The sequence below is a fragment of the Bubalus bubalis genome, chromosome 14, assembly GCF_019923935.1.
Source record: "Bubalus bubalis isolate 160015118507 breed Murrah chromosome 14, NDDB_SH_1, whole genome shotgun sequence".
Classification (NCBI taxonomy): domain Eukaryota; kingdom Metazoa; phylum Chordata; class Mammalia; order Artiodactyla; family Bovidae; genus Bubalus; species Bubalus bubalis.
The window spans coordinates 49,211,199-49,228,750 of NC_059170.1; the positions used below are offsets into that span (position 1 = coordinate 49,211,199).

A 17,552-nucleotide genomic window follows, 5' to 3' on the forward strand; every position below is an offset into this window, starting at 1 on the left:
CAGGTTTCATTGTAAACTGATGCAAACTTTATAGAAATTAATTTGACAATATAGCAAGTATCTTAAAATGAGGTACCTACTGATAAAGCAATTCTACTTTTACGCAACTATCTTTTGTCATTGTAATCAGAAAATAAGATGGATTAAAAGTTAGAATCAACTTAAATGCCTAGAAATATGAGATGGCTTAAATTGATTCTAAAATGCCTGTTGGATAGAATAGTATAAAGTCTTAAAAAATGATATCTTCAAAATAAGATTTGCAAGCAGGGAAATGTTTTATGTAGAACATTAGGTTTATATAAAATATGAGTTATATAGAAAACCATCACTGACTAGAAAGAGTATATAGGAAAGTTTAGCAAATTATGCATTTATTTATTACTGATGATTATAGATTAGTGATTATTGGTGACTTGGGGGCTAAGTTTCCTGTGTTTTCATTGTAGATCTTTTCTACGTCACACATGCATAGTGTAATTGGAAAAAGCCACTTCTGTTAACAGAGAGCACCACCAGTACCTGGCGGACAGTGACATGGCCCGTTATTATCATAGTTACTATCAGATGCTGAGAGACCACACTCTGTCACTTGTCAAATTACAGCAGTTCAAATATCTGTTATCCTTTCTAGAGGACTCTGAACACATCCTCTGGCCTCACACATGAAATATTAAACTCAAAAGCAGAAAAGTAGATGAATAAGGGGAAATGACACTGAGCAGCAGTGAAGACTGTCAAGGTTGAGCTTTAAGCCGAGGCCATGCCTGACATGGCTTGTGCGGCGCACAGAGCATCTCAGCCCTTAATGTATTTCCCTGCAGACCTCAGACTTCTTCAGCCTCCCAGGTAAATCATTGTAGGCAACCTCAAGGAGGTGAGAAATTTGTTCTTCACAGCCTGGCCACTCAGTGTGTTGTGTACATAGCAGAGTAGAATAAATGTATGTCTTTGATTGAATTCTGTATATGTGATCTTCTTGTAGGTCGATCAAATGAAGAAGAAGAAACTTCAGATTCTTCACTAGAAAAGCAGACTCGATCCAAACAGTGCACAGAAACCTCAGGCATCCATGCTGACTCCCCCTACAGTTCAGGCATCATGGACACCCAGAGCCTCGAGTCCAAAGCCGAAAGAATCGCCAGGTACAAAGCAGAGAGAAGACGGCAGCTGGCAGAAAAGTATGGGCTCACCCTGGATCCGGAAGCGGACTCTGAAACTCCATCTCGATACAGCAGGTCCAGAAAGGACCCTGAGGCTGCGGAGAAAAGGGGGGGAAGAAGCGAGCGATCGGCCGAGTCCAGCAGAGACTCCGGCTCGTCCTACTCCAGGACTGAGCTCTCGGGGCTCAGGACCTGCGTGGCTGAGTCCAAGGACTATGGCCTGCACCGGAGCGACGGTGTTTCCGACACAGAGGTGCTGCTCAACGCAGAAAACCAAAGACGCGGTCAAGAGCCCAGTGCCACTGGGCTGGCCCGAGACCTGCCCCTTGCAGGGGAGGTCTCCTCTTCCTTCTCATTCTCTGGGCGAGACTCTGCCCTCGGTGAAGTGCCAAGGTCTCCAAAGCCAGTGCACAGCCTGCCCAGTCCATCGCCTGGGCAGCCGGCCTCCCCAAGCCACTCCACCAGTGACCTGCCACTCCCTGCGGAGGCTCGAGCCAGGTAAGTGCTGACCCACCGTCACCTACGTCCCCTCTGTCGCTTCTGTGTCTGAGATTTGGGGTCCTCGGTGCTCTGCAAAGTTCTGGGCTAACTACAGAAATAATGATATTGATGATTTTTTTTCATTTTCACAATGTCAACACAGGTTCTACCAAAGCAGAAAGCTTCCCAGTCTTAAATTTATCAATTTAGTTCTTGGTTTGTTCTTTTTTAAAAGAATAAACTGAACAGGTGTTATGGCGACACATTTTCAAGATCTTTCTTCTATTTCTCATCTGCCTTTAACAAGTGTCTTTTCCTTCATTTTCCTGTGATCATACCCAAGACTTGTTGCTGTCATTTAAAGTCACAAAGCGGAAGGGCACCACTAACCAATTTTCACTGGGTCTCAATTTAGGTTATGTGAAGTATGCCCAATATATACCGAATATGACTATAACATATGTTACATAAGTATATCAGCATGCTAAGGATACTGCTATGTATCAAAGCACCTCATTGAAAAGATCCACCAGTAGGAGAAATTGCTGTGTCACAGAGTCAGCAAATGGAAAATCAGAGAATGGATAAAATCATAAAGTCAGATGCCCGAAGAGGATATATGTTTCTCTCTCAATTTAAATATCTAAGTTTAAATTTGAGTTCAGTTTAGATATTTAAATCTAAAAAGTGTGCTGAACAATTAGGATGCAATTTACATAAATCTCCTACTTCATGGTTTAGACTAATTGTCTAGGCAGACTCCTAAATGTATTTTTTCAGTTCAAATAAACATTAGGTTTGCAGGTGAATTGAGGGGAATAAGACCCTGAGATCAGGCAAATTTATTCTAGAAAAAAAAAAAAAGAAAAGAAAACATGATGGAAAATACTGCTGTTTATTCCACATTGGGACAAAGTAAATATGGCCATCTTCACGTGGCAGTCTTACATCTAAAACAGACTATTTCAGTTATTGAAGTGTATTGACTCCAAGACTGGCCGCTACTGGCTTGACACCTACACTAGAATATTGAGAGATACTAGCTTCTAAGAGAGGAGAAGGCGATGGCACCCCACTCCAGTACTCTTGCCTGGAAAATCCCATGGATGGAGGAGCCTGGTAGGCTGCAGTCCATCGGGTCGCTAAGAGTCAGACACGACAGATCGACTTCACTCTCACTTTTCACTTTCCTGCATTAGAGAAAGAAATGGCAACCCACTCCAGTGTTCTTGCCTGGAGAATCCCAGGGACGGGGGAACCTGGTGGAGTCCCACAGAGTCGCACAGAGTCGGACACGACTGAAGTGACTTAGCAGCAGCAGCTTCTAAGAGAATTCAATAGTATGGATCCTGATTGTATTTTGAGGGCCTTTGTTCATCCTTCAGACTAAACTGCTCAAAGTTTAGGGACTTACTGTCTCGTATTTTCAAACATATGTTATAGTCATATTCTTTTGTTTTGGGAAATTTGCATTTCGTAGTAAAAATAATGTTCTTGGGTTAGTTATACTCTATCAAAGCAAACTCTTGGCGAGCTATGTGAGCAGGACAAAGGAACCTAACATCACAAATTAGAAAGAAAGTTCGAGTTGTGTGGGTTACATGGTTTAAAAAATAACAAGGAATCCAATTTTTGATTGCCATATCATGAAAACTGTTTATCATCGCGGTGTTTGGGTTACCCATCTACATCACATATCATCAGTTCTCAACAAGATTTTTGAAGCAGTTATAATAATAAAAACTGTGCAGAGTATCCCAGGTAAAATGATAGGATACGTGATAGTTCTGTAAAAATCTCAATATTCAAATATATATATCACTTAAAATCTTAAGAGCCCACTTCCTTATAGGTTTTGTTGTTGTTTAAGTTTTTGGCTGCGCTAGGTCTTCAGTGCTGTGTGTGGGATTTCTCTCTGCAGAGAGTGGGGTCTGCTCTCTAGTTGAGGTGCTCAGTCTTCTCCGTGCAGAGCACGGGCTGTAGGGCTCACGGGCTCAGTAGTTGTGGTGCCCGGGCTGCAGACCCTACAGCACATGGAATCTTCCTGGACCAGGGATCAAACCTACGTCCCCTGTAATGGCAGGCGAGTCTTAACTACTGGCCCACCAGGGAAGTCCCCTCCTGGTTATTTGACGAGGCATGTTACCTGGGAGTGTTCATACACCTAGCCTCTGCTTGACAGTGCCTTTCTTTCACAGAAGAAAGGCTTAAAGGAATTAGGAAATTGTAAAGGAGTTTGCAAGGAAGCACATGCCTTGTTTTTTGAATCCACTCAAGACATACAAATTTGCAGGCCGAGAAACACAAATCATTTCATATAGAGAAGGAAAAAACCAGAGATGTGTTTACATTAAAAAGCAAGGAATGTAATGTGTGACAGGTATGATGTTAAAATAGCATTGGGATTTAGTCCACACTGACTTCATTTGTTCAGCTTTTAAAGATGGATTTAAGTGGATTAACATTCTGCTGGTAGTCCTTTCTCTAAAGCCAGGAAATTCAGGTGTCAGGGAGTCATTGTTGTCTGACTTCCATTCGGGGAGAAGAGAGCCAAAAAATACTTTGTGGATTAAAACAACAGAGAACTCTTGGTGACCCAGTAACTGTAAGTGAAAATAAGATGGTATCTGACCTGGAAATATGTGACAGAGAAGTTTAGAATATTAAGAAATGACTAGAAAAATATCTACAAATGGCAAAACAGTTGAATAGCATACTGGATTTGTCCTATCACTGAAATGGAATCTTTTTCTCTCTGTTATGCTTTACTCTTTCATCCCTGTGAATCTCTGAATTAGGCGGTTTTGGGATTATTTATCTCTGAATTGTCACTCCTGCTCCATCATTTCATTTTGTGCTTGCTAGGAAGAGGCTGCTGTTTGTTTCATTAATTATATTGGAATACATCACTCATGACAATAGCATCCAAAGACTTCACACAGTGTCCTAAAAATTCAAATGTGAGCCAGATATTGAATGCATAGTTTTTTATATGTTCTCATATATGCTAATGCAAATATATGTACAAACAGAATAATCATTAGTTCTTGTACTATAGTGTTTTTAAGCATTATAAGGTCAGTAACAGTTTTTAGGGCAATATTTAGCTGAGTGATTAGTTTATTTTAATAGCTCAGTTGGTAAAGAATCCACCTACAATGCAGGGGACTCCAGTTCAATTCCTGGGTTGGGAAGATCCCCTGGAGAAGGGGTAGGCTACCCACTCCAGTATTCTTGGGCTTCCCTGGTAGCTCAGTTGGTAAAGAATCTGCCTGCAATGCAGGAGACCTGGGTTTGATCCCTGGGTTGGGAAGATCCCCTGAAGAAGAGAAAGGCTACCCACTCCAGTATTCTGGCCTAGAGAACTTCATGGACTGTATAGTCTATGGGGTCGCAAAGAGTTGGACACGACTGAGCGACTTTCACTTTCACTTTCTTTTTTTTCCACTTTCACTTTCACAATGATCCATTTATATGATAGAGAAGATATGTATGTATGTGTATGTATGTATGCATGTTATATATGTGTGTGTATGTATGATAGTAACAGAGTCTTTAGTTCAGAAATCCTGTCAGTTGTCCAGGAATTCATATGAAAATATTGTTCTTTAGCAAACTAAGAACATACATAGTAACAGCAGTATGTGTGTGTGTGTGTGTGTGTATATATATACACACACTATATTTTTACATATTTATCTCTATATATGCTATATTGGTAATAGAGAATAAATCACATGCCAACCACCATTCCCTTGTCCTACCAAATTCTGTAAATTTGGAATTTCAAGAATTGTGTTTTCCAAATAGATGGTACAACTGAAATGAACCATTCTTTGTTAATTTGGCCACTGTGAATTTTAGAATAAAATTTCAAGGTATTGGGAGCCTCTGTGTTATTTAAAATTTTAAAGTCTGAGCTCCATTAAAAATCTTAAATCCAAAGCTCTTGTCAGTTTGCTATTTGGTGCATCTCTTAATGTCACAAACAATAAAGTGCACCATCTGGGTTAATTCTGTGAGTGCAGAAACCCCGCCCCCCACACCAAGTCCCGCACCTGCCCTTCTCCTGAGCATGTGTATTTCCCTACAGGAACTGGAAAGAAGAGAAGCACACCTAATTTTCTAGTGGTGATCCGCTCTAGAGAACCCTGGGGTTTTATTATTATTATTATTCTCATGGGATCCCCGCCACTCCTTTTCCCACTTAGCAAACTATCATTTATGCCAGAAGACTGATGGTGGGGGTTTCATGCAGCGCTGACGCTGACCTTTGATCGGGGGTGGCCGCCATTGGTGAATGATGGTTTGAACGGGGCTTCCTCAGAGCTGCACACTGGCCGCACAGTAGGCCATGGCCCCCTCCAGAATGAACCATTTCTGCAACACTGTGACATGCAGACTCTGGCCATCCAGGAAGGAAGCAGGATTATGATGCAGTCCTACCCTTTCTTTTTTTATTTTTCTGTTTTAATTCAAAACTGTTTTGTTTTGGGAATTCCCTGATGGTTCAATGGTTAGGATTCTGTTCTTTCACTGCCGGGAGCCGGGGTTCAATCCCTGGTCAGGGAACTAAGAGCCCACAAGCCCTGTGCTGCAGCCAAAATAAACAAACAAATAAAAGGTTTTGTTTTGTTTTAAATTTTACTGAAGTATAGTTAATTTCTGCTGTACACTGAAGTCTTTTTCATGTTCTTTTCCATTACGGTTTATCAAGGATATTGCATAGTTCCCTGTGCTGTACTGTAGGACCTTGTTGCTTATCCATCCTGTATATAATCATCTGCATCTGCTAATCCCAAACTGCCAATCCATCTCTCCCCCACCTTTCCCCCTTGACAACCGCAAGTGTGTTCTCTCTGTCTGTGAGTCTCTTCCTGTTTCATAGATATGTTTATTTCTGTCGTATTTTAGATTCCACATATAAGTGGTGCCTTATGGTATTTGTCTTTATGATGTACTTCACGTAGTATTATAATCTCTCTAGGTCCATCCATGTTGCTGCGAATGGCGATATTCATTCTTTTTTAAGGTTGAGGAATATTCCATTGTGTATGTACACATCACATCTTCTTTATCCATCATCTGTTGATGGACACTTAGGCTGTTTCCATGTCTCAACTATAGTGAATAGTGCTGCTATGAACATTAGGGTGCACGTGGCTTCTCAAGAGTTTTTATCCTTTATTTCTGATCGTTTGCGCATCTCCCAGAGAGAGGTTTGCATCTAAAAACCGTCTCCAGAGCCTGGAGCTCATTGTTTTAGTTAATTGGCGAGATGCTGAGTGAGGCAACTGCCTCTTGACCATTGGCATTCCTGGGTCAGCTTCTGTCTCTGCCATGGCAGGAAGTTTCCTAACACAGAGTCTACATTGGGGCAGAATGTCGTGGGAACAGAGATCTCTGAAGATCTACTCTCTAAAGAGACTGCTGGATACTTCTCACGTGTGTGTTTGTATTGGCACAGGATTGCTTTCACCTTCCTGTCTCCCCAGACATCACTCTTGTCTTGTTCTTCTAGCTTTGGGCTGTTTTTACGGTTAATTCACTGCCTTTTTTTTTTTTTCTTCTTCATTTTATTCTATTTTCGCTGTCAAATGTCCATTTCTATCCACTGAACAAAATAAGATGATGTCACCGAAAATACGAGCTGGTATGTCCAAAAAATTCAAATGTCTGATAGATTTTAAAATACAGTATTTTGCCTCTGTGCTTGTGGCTTTGCACATTCATACACCCGTGTGAATGTGCAAAGCAATCATTAACAGTTTTTCCAAACAAGCAACTTTCAGCAAATAAACTGTTAATTTGAATGAGATGCTGGTGTTAATAGCTATTCTTCTTAAGCTGAATCATGTTTTATAATTAGGAGCTGTTACATAATTAGAGCTAGACACCCACAGGGTGAAACCAATTTTACTGTGCTGGATTTGACTTTATTTCAGTGGCAGGAATCACTTTTTCGTCCATTAACTCTTAGGGGTTGTGAGGAGTCAAAGCATGTCATTTTATTAGATACTTAGGGATACAAACCCAGAGCAACTCCTTTCCATGACAACTTAGGGTGAGTTCTTATTTCCTGGTGATATAATTCTCCAGTTGCCACATCATAAAAAAAAAAAGTTTTCTTACACTCAAGGTCACCATCTCTTTCACAGGTAACCCTGTAGCCCTCTCCTGGGGAGGTAGCCACTGCCCAATAGAGAGCTGGCTCACCCCAGGACCCCACAGAATAGATACTGTGTTAAAGAATGCTAAATTCTTAAAATCAGAAATAAGCTGGGAGGTTATTTAGTTTAAAACTCTATTTTATACATGAAAAGCCCTGAAGATGAAAGACTTTAAGTAACTGGATTAGGACCATATAGCTGAGTCCACGGTCTGGTCAGTCATTCAAGGTCTCTGAATCCATCAGAGTTCTTTCCATGACACGTTGCTCTTGTTATTAATGTCAGTTCTATTTTCCATCATAGTAGAAAAAAGAGGTAGCTGTTTTTGCCCTTTGAAGGCTAGAAACTTTAGGATATAAGATTGGGGATATTATAGAAAACATTTATGTGGATTTACATAAGGTATTTAAAAACCTCATCCCCATAAACAAAATGAAAACTTGTAGTCAGGGTGGGGGAAAACTCAAACTCAGTAGGCATCTGTCCATCCACCCAAACCTGAGAGGTCTTGATTCATGGGTTAATTTCAGCTCTGAAGTAGTTTAGCTATTCATTCAAGAAAGCTATCTTGTGCCAGGCACTGTGTTTCTGGGTGGGCATGTTATTTTTAAGTGTGTGAGTTAACCACAACACAGTCAGGTAAATAAGATTATAGAGCCCAAAGTTAGGTGCCATGGGAATACCAAGATAAGTTGTTCATCTTTCCTCCTTGGAGAAGTGGCCGTAGTTGAACTAAGTCCTTAAGGATGTGGTGAGTTTGCTAGACATGGAGAGGTGGCCGCTCCAGGTGACCTAGAAGGAAGGGGATGGGATGAGTTGAGATAGTCAGGTGGTGACCAACCATGGGGCAACTTATGACAAGGAATTTGGCCTTCTCCTGGTGGACAGTACGATGGGAAGTGCCCAAAGGATTTGACAGCAAGCATGCTTGGTTATGTACTTCAGAAAGAATAGTTTGGAGGAGTGTGGGGGATTTGGCTGAAGGAGAATTGATTCCAGTCAGGGAGGCCACTGAAGAGGTGGTTGCAGTTACCTACACGTGAGGTGATGAAGTCTTGATTCCACATTGGCCATGGTTCTTAACTTGGTCCTATTTGGCATTTGGTGATCTGGGAGATACCAATTTCTGGAGGAGGGATTGTAAATAAATTTGATGGTAGGAAAAAAAAGAAAAGGAAGAGGGGGAGGGATTGAGAGAGAAGAGATTAGAGGGGATGGGGGAAAGAGAGAAAGAAGGAAGAGACTACGGGAACATGGAGGCAAGAGAGCGCCTGTACCTGGAATAATGGTAGGAAGCTAACAAGATGAAATTTAACAAAGTCAGTCCTGTATTTAGAAGGGGGGAAAAAAATCAGTGTATAAATTCAGGATTGGAGAAACTTGATTTAATAGCAGTTCATGTGAAGCAGACCTAGGAGTTTTAGTTGACAATAAGTTCTTTATATGACTGCCAAGATGGCTGTTCCAATCCTGGAGGACATTAATGAATGTGAATTGTCAATAACACAGGTAGCACTAGTCCGCTTGTGTTCTCCAGCGGTCAGGTCACATCTTGGGGTCTCATTCTCACTGAGCTCTTGACCGATAAGAATACTTTCAGAGAGTCACCTTTGCATCTTCCCTTGCCAAGTTTGTATACCTTTCTCCCTGTCTTAATAGAAACCAGAGTCATTTTTGGAGTGTCTTACATATTCTGTGCTGCTGGACTCCCAAACCAGTCTGTTCTCTGTATCAGATTGTCCTTTTCCCAGTATGGCTATAAAGCTGAAACTTGACTTGCCACAGGGAGCCCTAAGTTTATCTGCCAAAAGGGGGAAAAGGGAGAAAGACCTCATGTACCAAATGAGGTGTCTCACAAATGCAGCTTCACCTGTGCCTCATGTCTCAGGAAGAGGGACATCTAGATGCCCAGTATCCTACAACAAAGCTGACACACCCAGATAAGGATGTTAGCAGTTTTGTCAGGATTTCCCCAAATATGGCACCATGAATCTGATATTAAGCCAATCCATAAGATTGATAAGGATGATCTTGGTGATAGCATTACTTTTGTAGAAGTCTTGCAGGAAGAATAGATACAGCATCTCAGTCATTTTCCCAACTCCTTCCCTTCATCTAACACATACCAAGGGCCTCCTCCATCAGTTATTTCTGAGCGAATGTTCTGCTGTTTTCCATGTCTTCATGAAGTGTCAAAAAACGATAGCAGTGCTGCTTGAAATAGCCAGTCTGCAAACTCAGTATCAGCCCTCAATGTATAAGGGACTTGCAAGGAATGTAGGCCATGGGTCTTTACCTTCCTCAAGAAAGTTGTGATGGGAAGAAGGGGTCACTGACCTACACAGCAGGCTCAGAGACCATTGTTTACATTCTGGTCCAAGCCTTTAATCTCACTGTGGACCAGTGACCCCAATCAGCAGCGTATACTTGGAGCAGCCCTTGTTTGTACTTCAGGGTTCTTTCCATTTTGTCTGGGCTTGGAGTCCTTGTACATGGTCTTGAGTCCATGTGCTTGTAAATACCGTTCAGCTGTGAGTGGGGATTGTGAAACATGAACCAAAAAGTCGCTGGCTGCTCTGGGGGCCTTTTGAACTCAAGTCTCCAGCCCCAAAAGGCTGATTCTAGGCTGGTCCCACAACCAAGGCAGTCAGGTTCCTACCTTACTTTGGTTACTTCATTAGAAGTCAAGTAGGAGACACGGATCCCCTTTGAAGATCCCTCCAATCCCTTCTCCAGACTCAGCTGTTCCCTCTGACTCTCTGGTCCATCAGCCAGCCTTGCAGCATTTAGGCCTTCAGCGCTGAGATTAGCCCTGAGGGAAACTGGGATAAAGTTTATCCCATGTTTATCTTGCTCCTGCCCCAAAAAAGTTCTTCCTGGGTGGCTCAGATGGTAAAGCATCTGCTTACAATGCGGGAGACCTGAGTTCGATCCCTGGGTCGGGAAGACCCTCTGGAGAAGGAAATGGCAACCCAATCCAGTACTGTTGCCTGGAAAATCCCCTGGACGGAGGAGCCTGATAGGCTATAGTCCATGGCATCGCAGAGTCAGACACAACTGAGTGACTTAACTTTGCCCCCAAAAGACTCTATTTCTACATTTTGATTACTCAGAAAGTCTTTACTCGATGGTCCAACAGTGAGGCTTTTTAAAAAAATTTATTGAAATAGAGTTGATTTATAGTGTTGTGTTAATTTCTGCTATAAAACTTGCTCAGTTATACACACACACACACACACACACACACATACATTCTTCTTCATATTCTTTTTCATTATGGTTTATCTCAGGATATTGAATACAGTTCCCTGTGCTGTATAGTAGGACCTTGTTGTTTATCCACTCTCTATATATAATAGTTTGCTTTTGCTGATGCCAAACTCCCAATCCTTCCCTCCCCCACCTCCCTGTTGGCAACCACAAGTCTCTTCTCTGTCCCAGCGGTGATATAGGTTTAAATTGAGATATAATTTACATCAGGATGCACATAGTATTTTAAGGACGCAGGCCAGTGAGTTTGGGGAAATGTATAACCATTCCCCCTGTCGAGAGAGAGAAGGTTTCCGTCACTGCTGTATCTCTGGCCACCAGCGTTGATTCTTGACTTTGCAAGGGCCTCACTTAGCTCTCATAGGCTGGTAGTATCATCTATTGAAGTCATTATGTTCATATGAAACTAATCCTTCCCACTGTTAATTTTTTAACCAAGTCTTAATTATTAAAAATAGTTAAGCATAATGTTAAGGGACATAAAACAACATTATCCATGCAAGATTTAAAAAATACGAAAGAACCCAGGGTTTCATTGCCACTATCCAGATGTGATCTCTTTATTTTTTTCATGTTTTAAAATGCTCACCTACTGTTATTACATCTTAAAAAAACAGTACCTGCTGGGCCCCAGAAATACATTTTGTACTTGCATGAAATGATGTAGCTTTTCATCTGAGTCTGGGCCTCTCTTGGGCACCCTGCAGGCTCCCATGGTGGGAAACTTGGTCCCTAACTTCCATTATGTTCCACACTTTCGGGTGCCTGTGAATTTCCCAGATCAGTGCTGCGCTTTTTTTTTTTTTTTTCCCGGTTGTGTCAGGTCTTAGTTGTGGCACTTGGTATCTTCATCGCCTCATTCAGAATCTTTCTTTGCAGCGCAGGGACTCGAGTTGTGTCGCGAGGGCCCCAGAGCACACAGGCTCAGCAGTTACAGCACATGGGCTTAGTTGCTCCATGGCATATGGGATCTTAGTTCCCTTGCATTGCAAGGCTGATTCTTAACCACTGGACCATCAGGGAAGTCCCAATGCTGTACTTCAATTCATCATTTTAGGACCCAAGGCATGCTTCTAATCAAACAGAAGAGATTGGCACAAACATGGAGAACAGATTTGTGGTTGCCAAGGAGGGGGAGGAAGGGAAGAGAAGAACCAGGAGTTTGGAGTTAAAAGATACAAACTATTCTATGTAGAGAATGAGTCAACAGCCAAGTCCTACTGTATAGCACAGGGAACTACATTCAATGTCCCATGATAAACTATAATGGAAAAGAATATGAAAAAGAATATATATGTGTATATCTGAGTCACTTTGCTGTACGGCAGAAATTAATCCAACATGATAAATCATCCATACTTCAAGAAAAAAATAAAAAACTTAAAAAAGGAAGAGATTGAGGTTGCTATTTGATACGAAATGCTTAGGAAAGTGTCTCTAATAATAGTTGAGCAGAGACCTATGGAATGAAAGGCAGCCAGCCCATGTAGCTGTGGGGGTGGACGAGTCCAGGGAGAAAGAGTTTAGTGAATATCTATCATTTTGTATAGATAAAAAATCAAAGATATAGAAAAAATATTTTTTTGCTTGTAATGAGAACTCATATATATCATACAGCACTGTTAATTGTATTTGCCATGTCATACATTACATCCCTAGAACCTGTTTACTTATAACTGGCCTGATAATTTTTTAGGGTTCTATTGACCAAGTTTTATTCTGATTAATGAAGATTATATTCAGAAAGTTGTACGGCATATGTCAGAGTTTGCAACTCATTCTATTGTACAAAAAGCATCTGGGCCTTAAAATAACTGTGAGGTAGGCATATGAGTTATTAACTGATGATTTTCAAAACCAAGTATCCATTGTCCTCTCTCTATCCCAAGCTATACTGATTGCCTCCTTTCTAAACTGCAGACAATATGCAGAACTATTCCTATGTTTAAATAAATGCTGGGAAATTAGATCCTTTATCATTGGAAATAAAAATGTCTTTCCATAATCTGAGTTTTTTATTTGCCATGGGCTCAATGGCTATAATACTAGAGACAGAAAGGTGGGTCATAGATGAGGGTATAGACAGACTGGAGAACAGGGATCCATGCCTAAGTGTGACAGATTGCAGTGGTCACAACAGAATGCACAGTAGGGATGGCCAACAGGTTCTTGCCTGGGAGTTTGAAACAAAACCCAAATTAAAATGATTTTTAGAAACTAAGAGAATTTCGTTTTAATTATTATTCTGTTCTTTGGGAAATGTCTTTGATCTGTGTTTCCAGTCTGGTATTGAAGGACTCTCACAGGTAGGCTGGTAAGATTTTGAGCTGGTAAACATTTTAACTAGCATGTAGAGTTCCCATGCTTCTTTTTCTGTTTTGTAACAGCATGCAGGTCAATGATTTGGGTAGTCCTCCTGTGTCTTGCTTTATATACTGATGGCAAGATTTTGCTTGCCACTGATTTTTTGGTAAGATATCTTCAACCTGACATTACGACTTTGTCATATTCAACCTTGCATTATATTTGATTGTGTGTTGAAGAATGAATGTGTCAATCCTGTGTTATCTTGCCCAACACACTGTTAGTTTTTGATGGCTGGCGTGATGCCTAATTTACCTTGGCTACTTCTCAGGCCCCAGCTCAGTGTTTTGTACATAGTCAGAACTCAATAAACATTTATCAAATGGACTTGTATTAGTACTTGGTAACTGTTGGTTGCATTATTCAGTGATAAATGTAAAAGAAAAATGTAGACTAGCAATTAAAGATATGATCTTATGGAATTTCTTTTTTTATTCATATGTATTGTTTTGCATGGACACTATTTTTATATTTGGCTATTTACCAATGTACCTTTACAGAACTTACAGATGATAATTTGTATTTTTAATTCAACCTCCTACAAGAGAATTGTCTGGTATTTATAGGCAGAATATGACTGTAGCAGACTCTTGATATTTCCAAATGATCCCACAAAACACTTTATTTGGTGGCTTCAGATGTATTGGTTCTATCTTGATATCTGTAATAAATGAACATCTTGGACATTCCGTGCACCAAATAGAAACCCTATGGCAAAACATGCTTAGACATTTTCAAAAGCCAGCATTATTCCTTTCTTAAGAAAAGTCAGCCTTGAGGGTTTTAAATGATGATAATGACGTCTGTGTATGTGTTGACGTTTTCATAGGCTTTACCTGAAGTTTTGTTTTTTGTACAAAATAGTACCGGGAAACCCAAACATGAGTGGTTTCTCCAGAAAGATTCCGAAGGGGACACACCTTCACTTATCAACTGGCCGTCCAGGTACCTCCCAAGCTGTCAGCTCGTGTTTAGTGCGTGTGTCCCTGTTCCGCACGTCACCGAAACTAACTCGCCTTTACCCTCTTTTTGGTGGCAGGGCATTTGAAAATAACGTGTTCAAAAGGGGGCTGCTGGAAGTTGCTTTCTAATCATTCCTTTTTCTCCTTCTACTGCCCTAATGGCTGCTCATACTGTTCCCCTTTGCTTCTCTTTTGAAAAATCTTTTGACTCCATCTCGGGCTTTTCTCCTTTCTCACCACTCACATGCTGCCAGGAGGGAGCGTTAGTGAGCACATAACCAGCGTCTCTGGGCTGCTCCCTTGAACCAGGCTAACCTACCCAGGGTCCCATCTTATCATCAGCTCCCCTGTCCTGGCCTTACAGCCTCCTCCTTTCCATGTTGCCTGTCTCTCAACCAGTTGTTAATTTCCACAGCTACGTATAGGGCATCTGGATTTCAAAGCAGACAAAACCCCATCTTGCTTCATTTTTAAGGTTGGGGGCAGGGAGAGACAGAAGGAGTTAAGAATGAGTAAGTCATTGGCAGGACAAAGCACCCATATATCGAGTTTCTAACAGTCACTTTGTTCTTGGCTGAGGACAACATTCAGATTGTCTCCGATGACAAGGACACATTCCGCAGGAGAACTTGAACAAATTAACAAAGCTTATAAATATGAAAACCTCCAACACTCGCTAGTCTCTGGGAAAAATAACAACTCAGAATGCTTTTCTCTTCCCCCGAATGGTTCACAGTAACTGCCTTTTATGTGTGTCTTTGACTTTTCTTTAATGAAATATACATATCCTGCATCTTATGTTGAAAGACACGTAGGTGTTTATTTCAAACTTAGTAGGATGCCTTTGTCATCTAAGGAAAAATTCCCTTCTAGAAAATGAATATCACAAGCAATTATTTTTGCTGACTAATCTTAAGCAAATAAAGGTTTTACGTTCATTCCCCGAGAAATCACTTCTCCCACTTCAAAAGCATCCTTTATTTTTTAACGATTATCCGCAGTCCAGAGTCCATTCATAAGCAGTTTGAATGGTTTGTCCTTCCTCACTATGTGGTATTAAAAAAAAAAGTAAAAACAACTAGTTTGCACTGTTGAATGTTTACCCTTTGCTAAGTGCTAAACTGCATACTTGGCAAGCATCACATTACATCTTGTTACTATTATTTCCATTTGAAAGATGAAGCAGCTGAGGCAGGTAGGTTATCTGAGACCACACAGCTCAAACTGGCTGACTGAGGCTTTGAAAAGAGGTCTCCTGGGCCCCTCAGCCAGAGGTCTTGGCTACTTTGCTTCCACAGTAATAAGAAAAGGTTGGTAGCTTTTCCAGTGGATTTCAGTTTTGCTCTCGGCTATTTAAATAGCTCTAGAAACAACCAGAGCCCTCTCTTTTTGGATTGGTTTTTAACGGATGGCCTAATGACCATTCCAGTGAGGAGAACATGTTCAGTGCATTCTTTCAACAAAAATCTTTTTTTTCCTGACATCCCTCTTAGTGCTGGAGTTGCTGGAAGTGATGATGTCTTAACTGGTTATGTGTTTTCTGAATGAATGAATGTTGTCTGCATGGCATGGAAATATTTGTGACTCTTAAATGCTTGAAAAAGGGTAATCGTTTGCTGTATCTTGAGCTCAAAAAAAATAACCATCATCATGAATGCTATGACATTTATAGGAGACAATGCAATTACTTTTGGTCTTTAGGCTTATATATGCCTGGAAACCACCCCCACCCCAGTCCATATACTGGGCCTGTCCGTGTGCCCAGCCTCAGTGCACCCTCATGCATACCAGTGGTGCATAATAATGAATTTTCCTGGGCTTCTGAGTATTCATTTAGTCGGAAGGCATCCATTCTCTCCCAGGATAGCATCTGGCCCCTCCTAGCTTTACAGAAGGAAGAGCGAGTTTGTAAACTCAACACAAACTCCTTCCTCTGGCAAGGCGAGTGGGACCCCAAGATGCTTATCCAGTCTCCAGGCATCTCCGGTCTGCACACACATGCTCTCTTCCCCCAGAACCATTACCACACTTGGCAACTTAAATCCTTTTTCTTTCTTAAAGAGTTAAAGTTAGAGAAAAATTGGTGCGAGAGGAGAGCGCTCGCAGCAGCCCTGAACTTGCCTCCGAGTCCTTAACTCAGAGGAGACACCAGACGGCACCAGGCCATTACCTGGCCTTTCAGTCAGAGAACTCGGCCTTCGATAGGGTCTCGGGCAAGGTGGCCAGCTCCGCAAGACAGCCCATCCGTGGCTACGTCCAGCCAGCAGAGCCTGTCCACACCATCACGCTGGTGACCTCAGACACCCCAGAAAGCATCTCCGAGGGCAGCTGGGTGGGCCCAGCCCCCCAGACTGTCACAAAGCCTCCCCCCTCAAAGGGTCTAGAAGGTGAAAGAAGAGACACCCCGGTTCTCCATATTTGCGAATCCAAAGCAGAAGATGTGCTCTTCTCTGATGCTCTGGAGAAAAGCAGGAAGACCCTTGCAGTTTTGGAGGATCGTGGGTCTGGGAGAAGCCAGGAAGCCCCCCCTGGAACTGAAGACTTGAGTCAGCCTGCTGTTGGCATAGTTACCGCAGAACCTCAGAAGGAATCAGAAAGCCTGGCCCGCCCGCCTACGGCTCAGCAGCAGCCCATTGAGAGGATGGGCAGGAGTGAGATGGTCATGTATGTTCAGAGCGAGGCTGTGTCCCAAGGTCACAGGAAGGAGGTGCCCACGAGGAAACACAGGGTCCTCACCCGCTCCCTGTCCGACTACACGGGCCCTCCGCAGCTCCAGGCTCTGAAGGCCAAGGCCCCGGCTCCCAAGCGAGATGCCGAGTCACAGACGTCCAAGGCCGAGTTGGAACTGGGCCTGCTGGACACGAAGGTCTCGGTCGCCCAGCTCCGCAATGCGTTCCTGGAGTCAGCCAGGGCCAGCAGGAAACCCGAGCTGTAGGTGATGTCCACGTGTCCTCCCAATGTGTCACTTGCACGTCCTTGGCAGAGTTATTCACCTTCCGACTTGTGTGGCATCCTGCCTTGAGTCTTACCAGCTTAGCTCACCAGTGTGTGTAGGGCAGACCATCCAGGACATGGCTCCACAACTACCAGTCTGCTTGTGCCTACTAACGGGGCTGGGGCGGAGGGTGGGAGGTGCCTCTAGA

General features: G+C 42.2%; 1 protein-coding gene across 17 annotated transcripts in view; it reads left to right on the forward strand.

Annotated features, from left to right (window-relative positions):
• SVIL (supervillin) overlaps positions 1 to 17,552 on the forward strand; it is a 253,158-nt gene that overhangs the window by 165,937 nt on the left and 69,669 nt on the right. For 11 of the 17 annotated variants that reach the window (XM_025264270.3, XM_044928044.2, XM_044928045.2 and 8 more), the window contains 3 exons: positions 986 to 1,661; positions 14,312 to 14,392; positions 16,471 to 17,340. In XM_025264270.3, coding sequence (XP_025120055.1) covers positions 986 to 1,661; positions 14,312 to 14,392; positions 16,471 to 17,340 — 1,627 coding nt within the window. The remainder of the gene's footprint in view (positions 1 to 985; positions 1,662 to 14,311; positions 14,393 to 16,470; positions 17,341 to 17,552) is intronic. The other 6 variants (XM_044928051.2, XM_044928053.2, XM_044928052.2 and 3 more) reach the window with 2 other exon arrangements.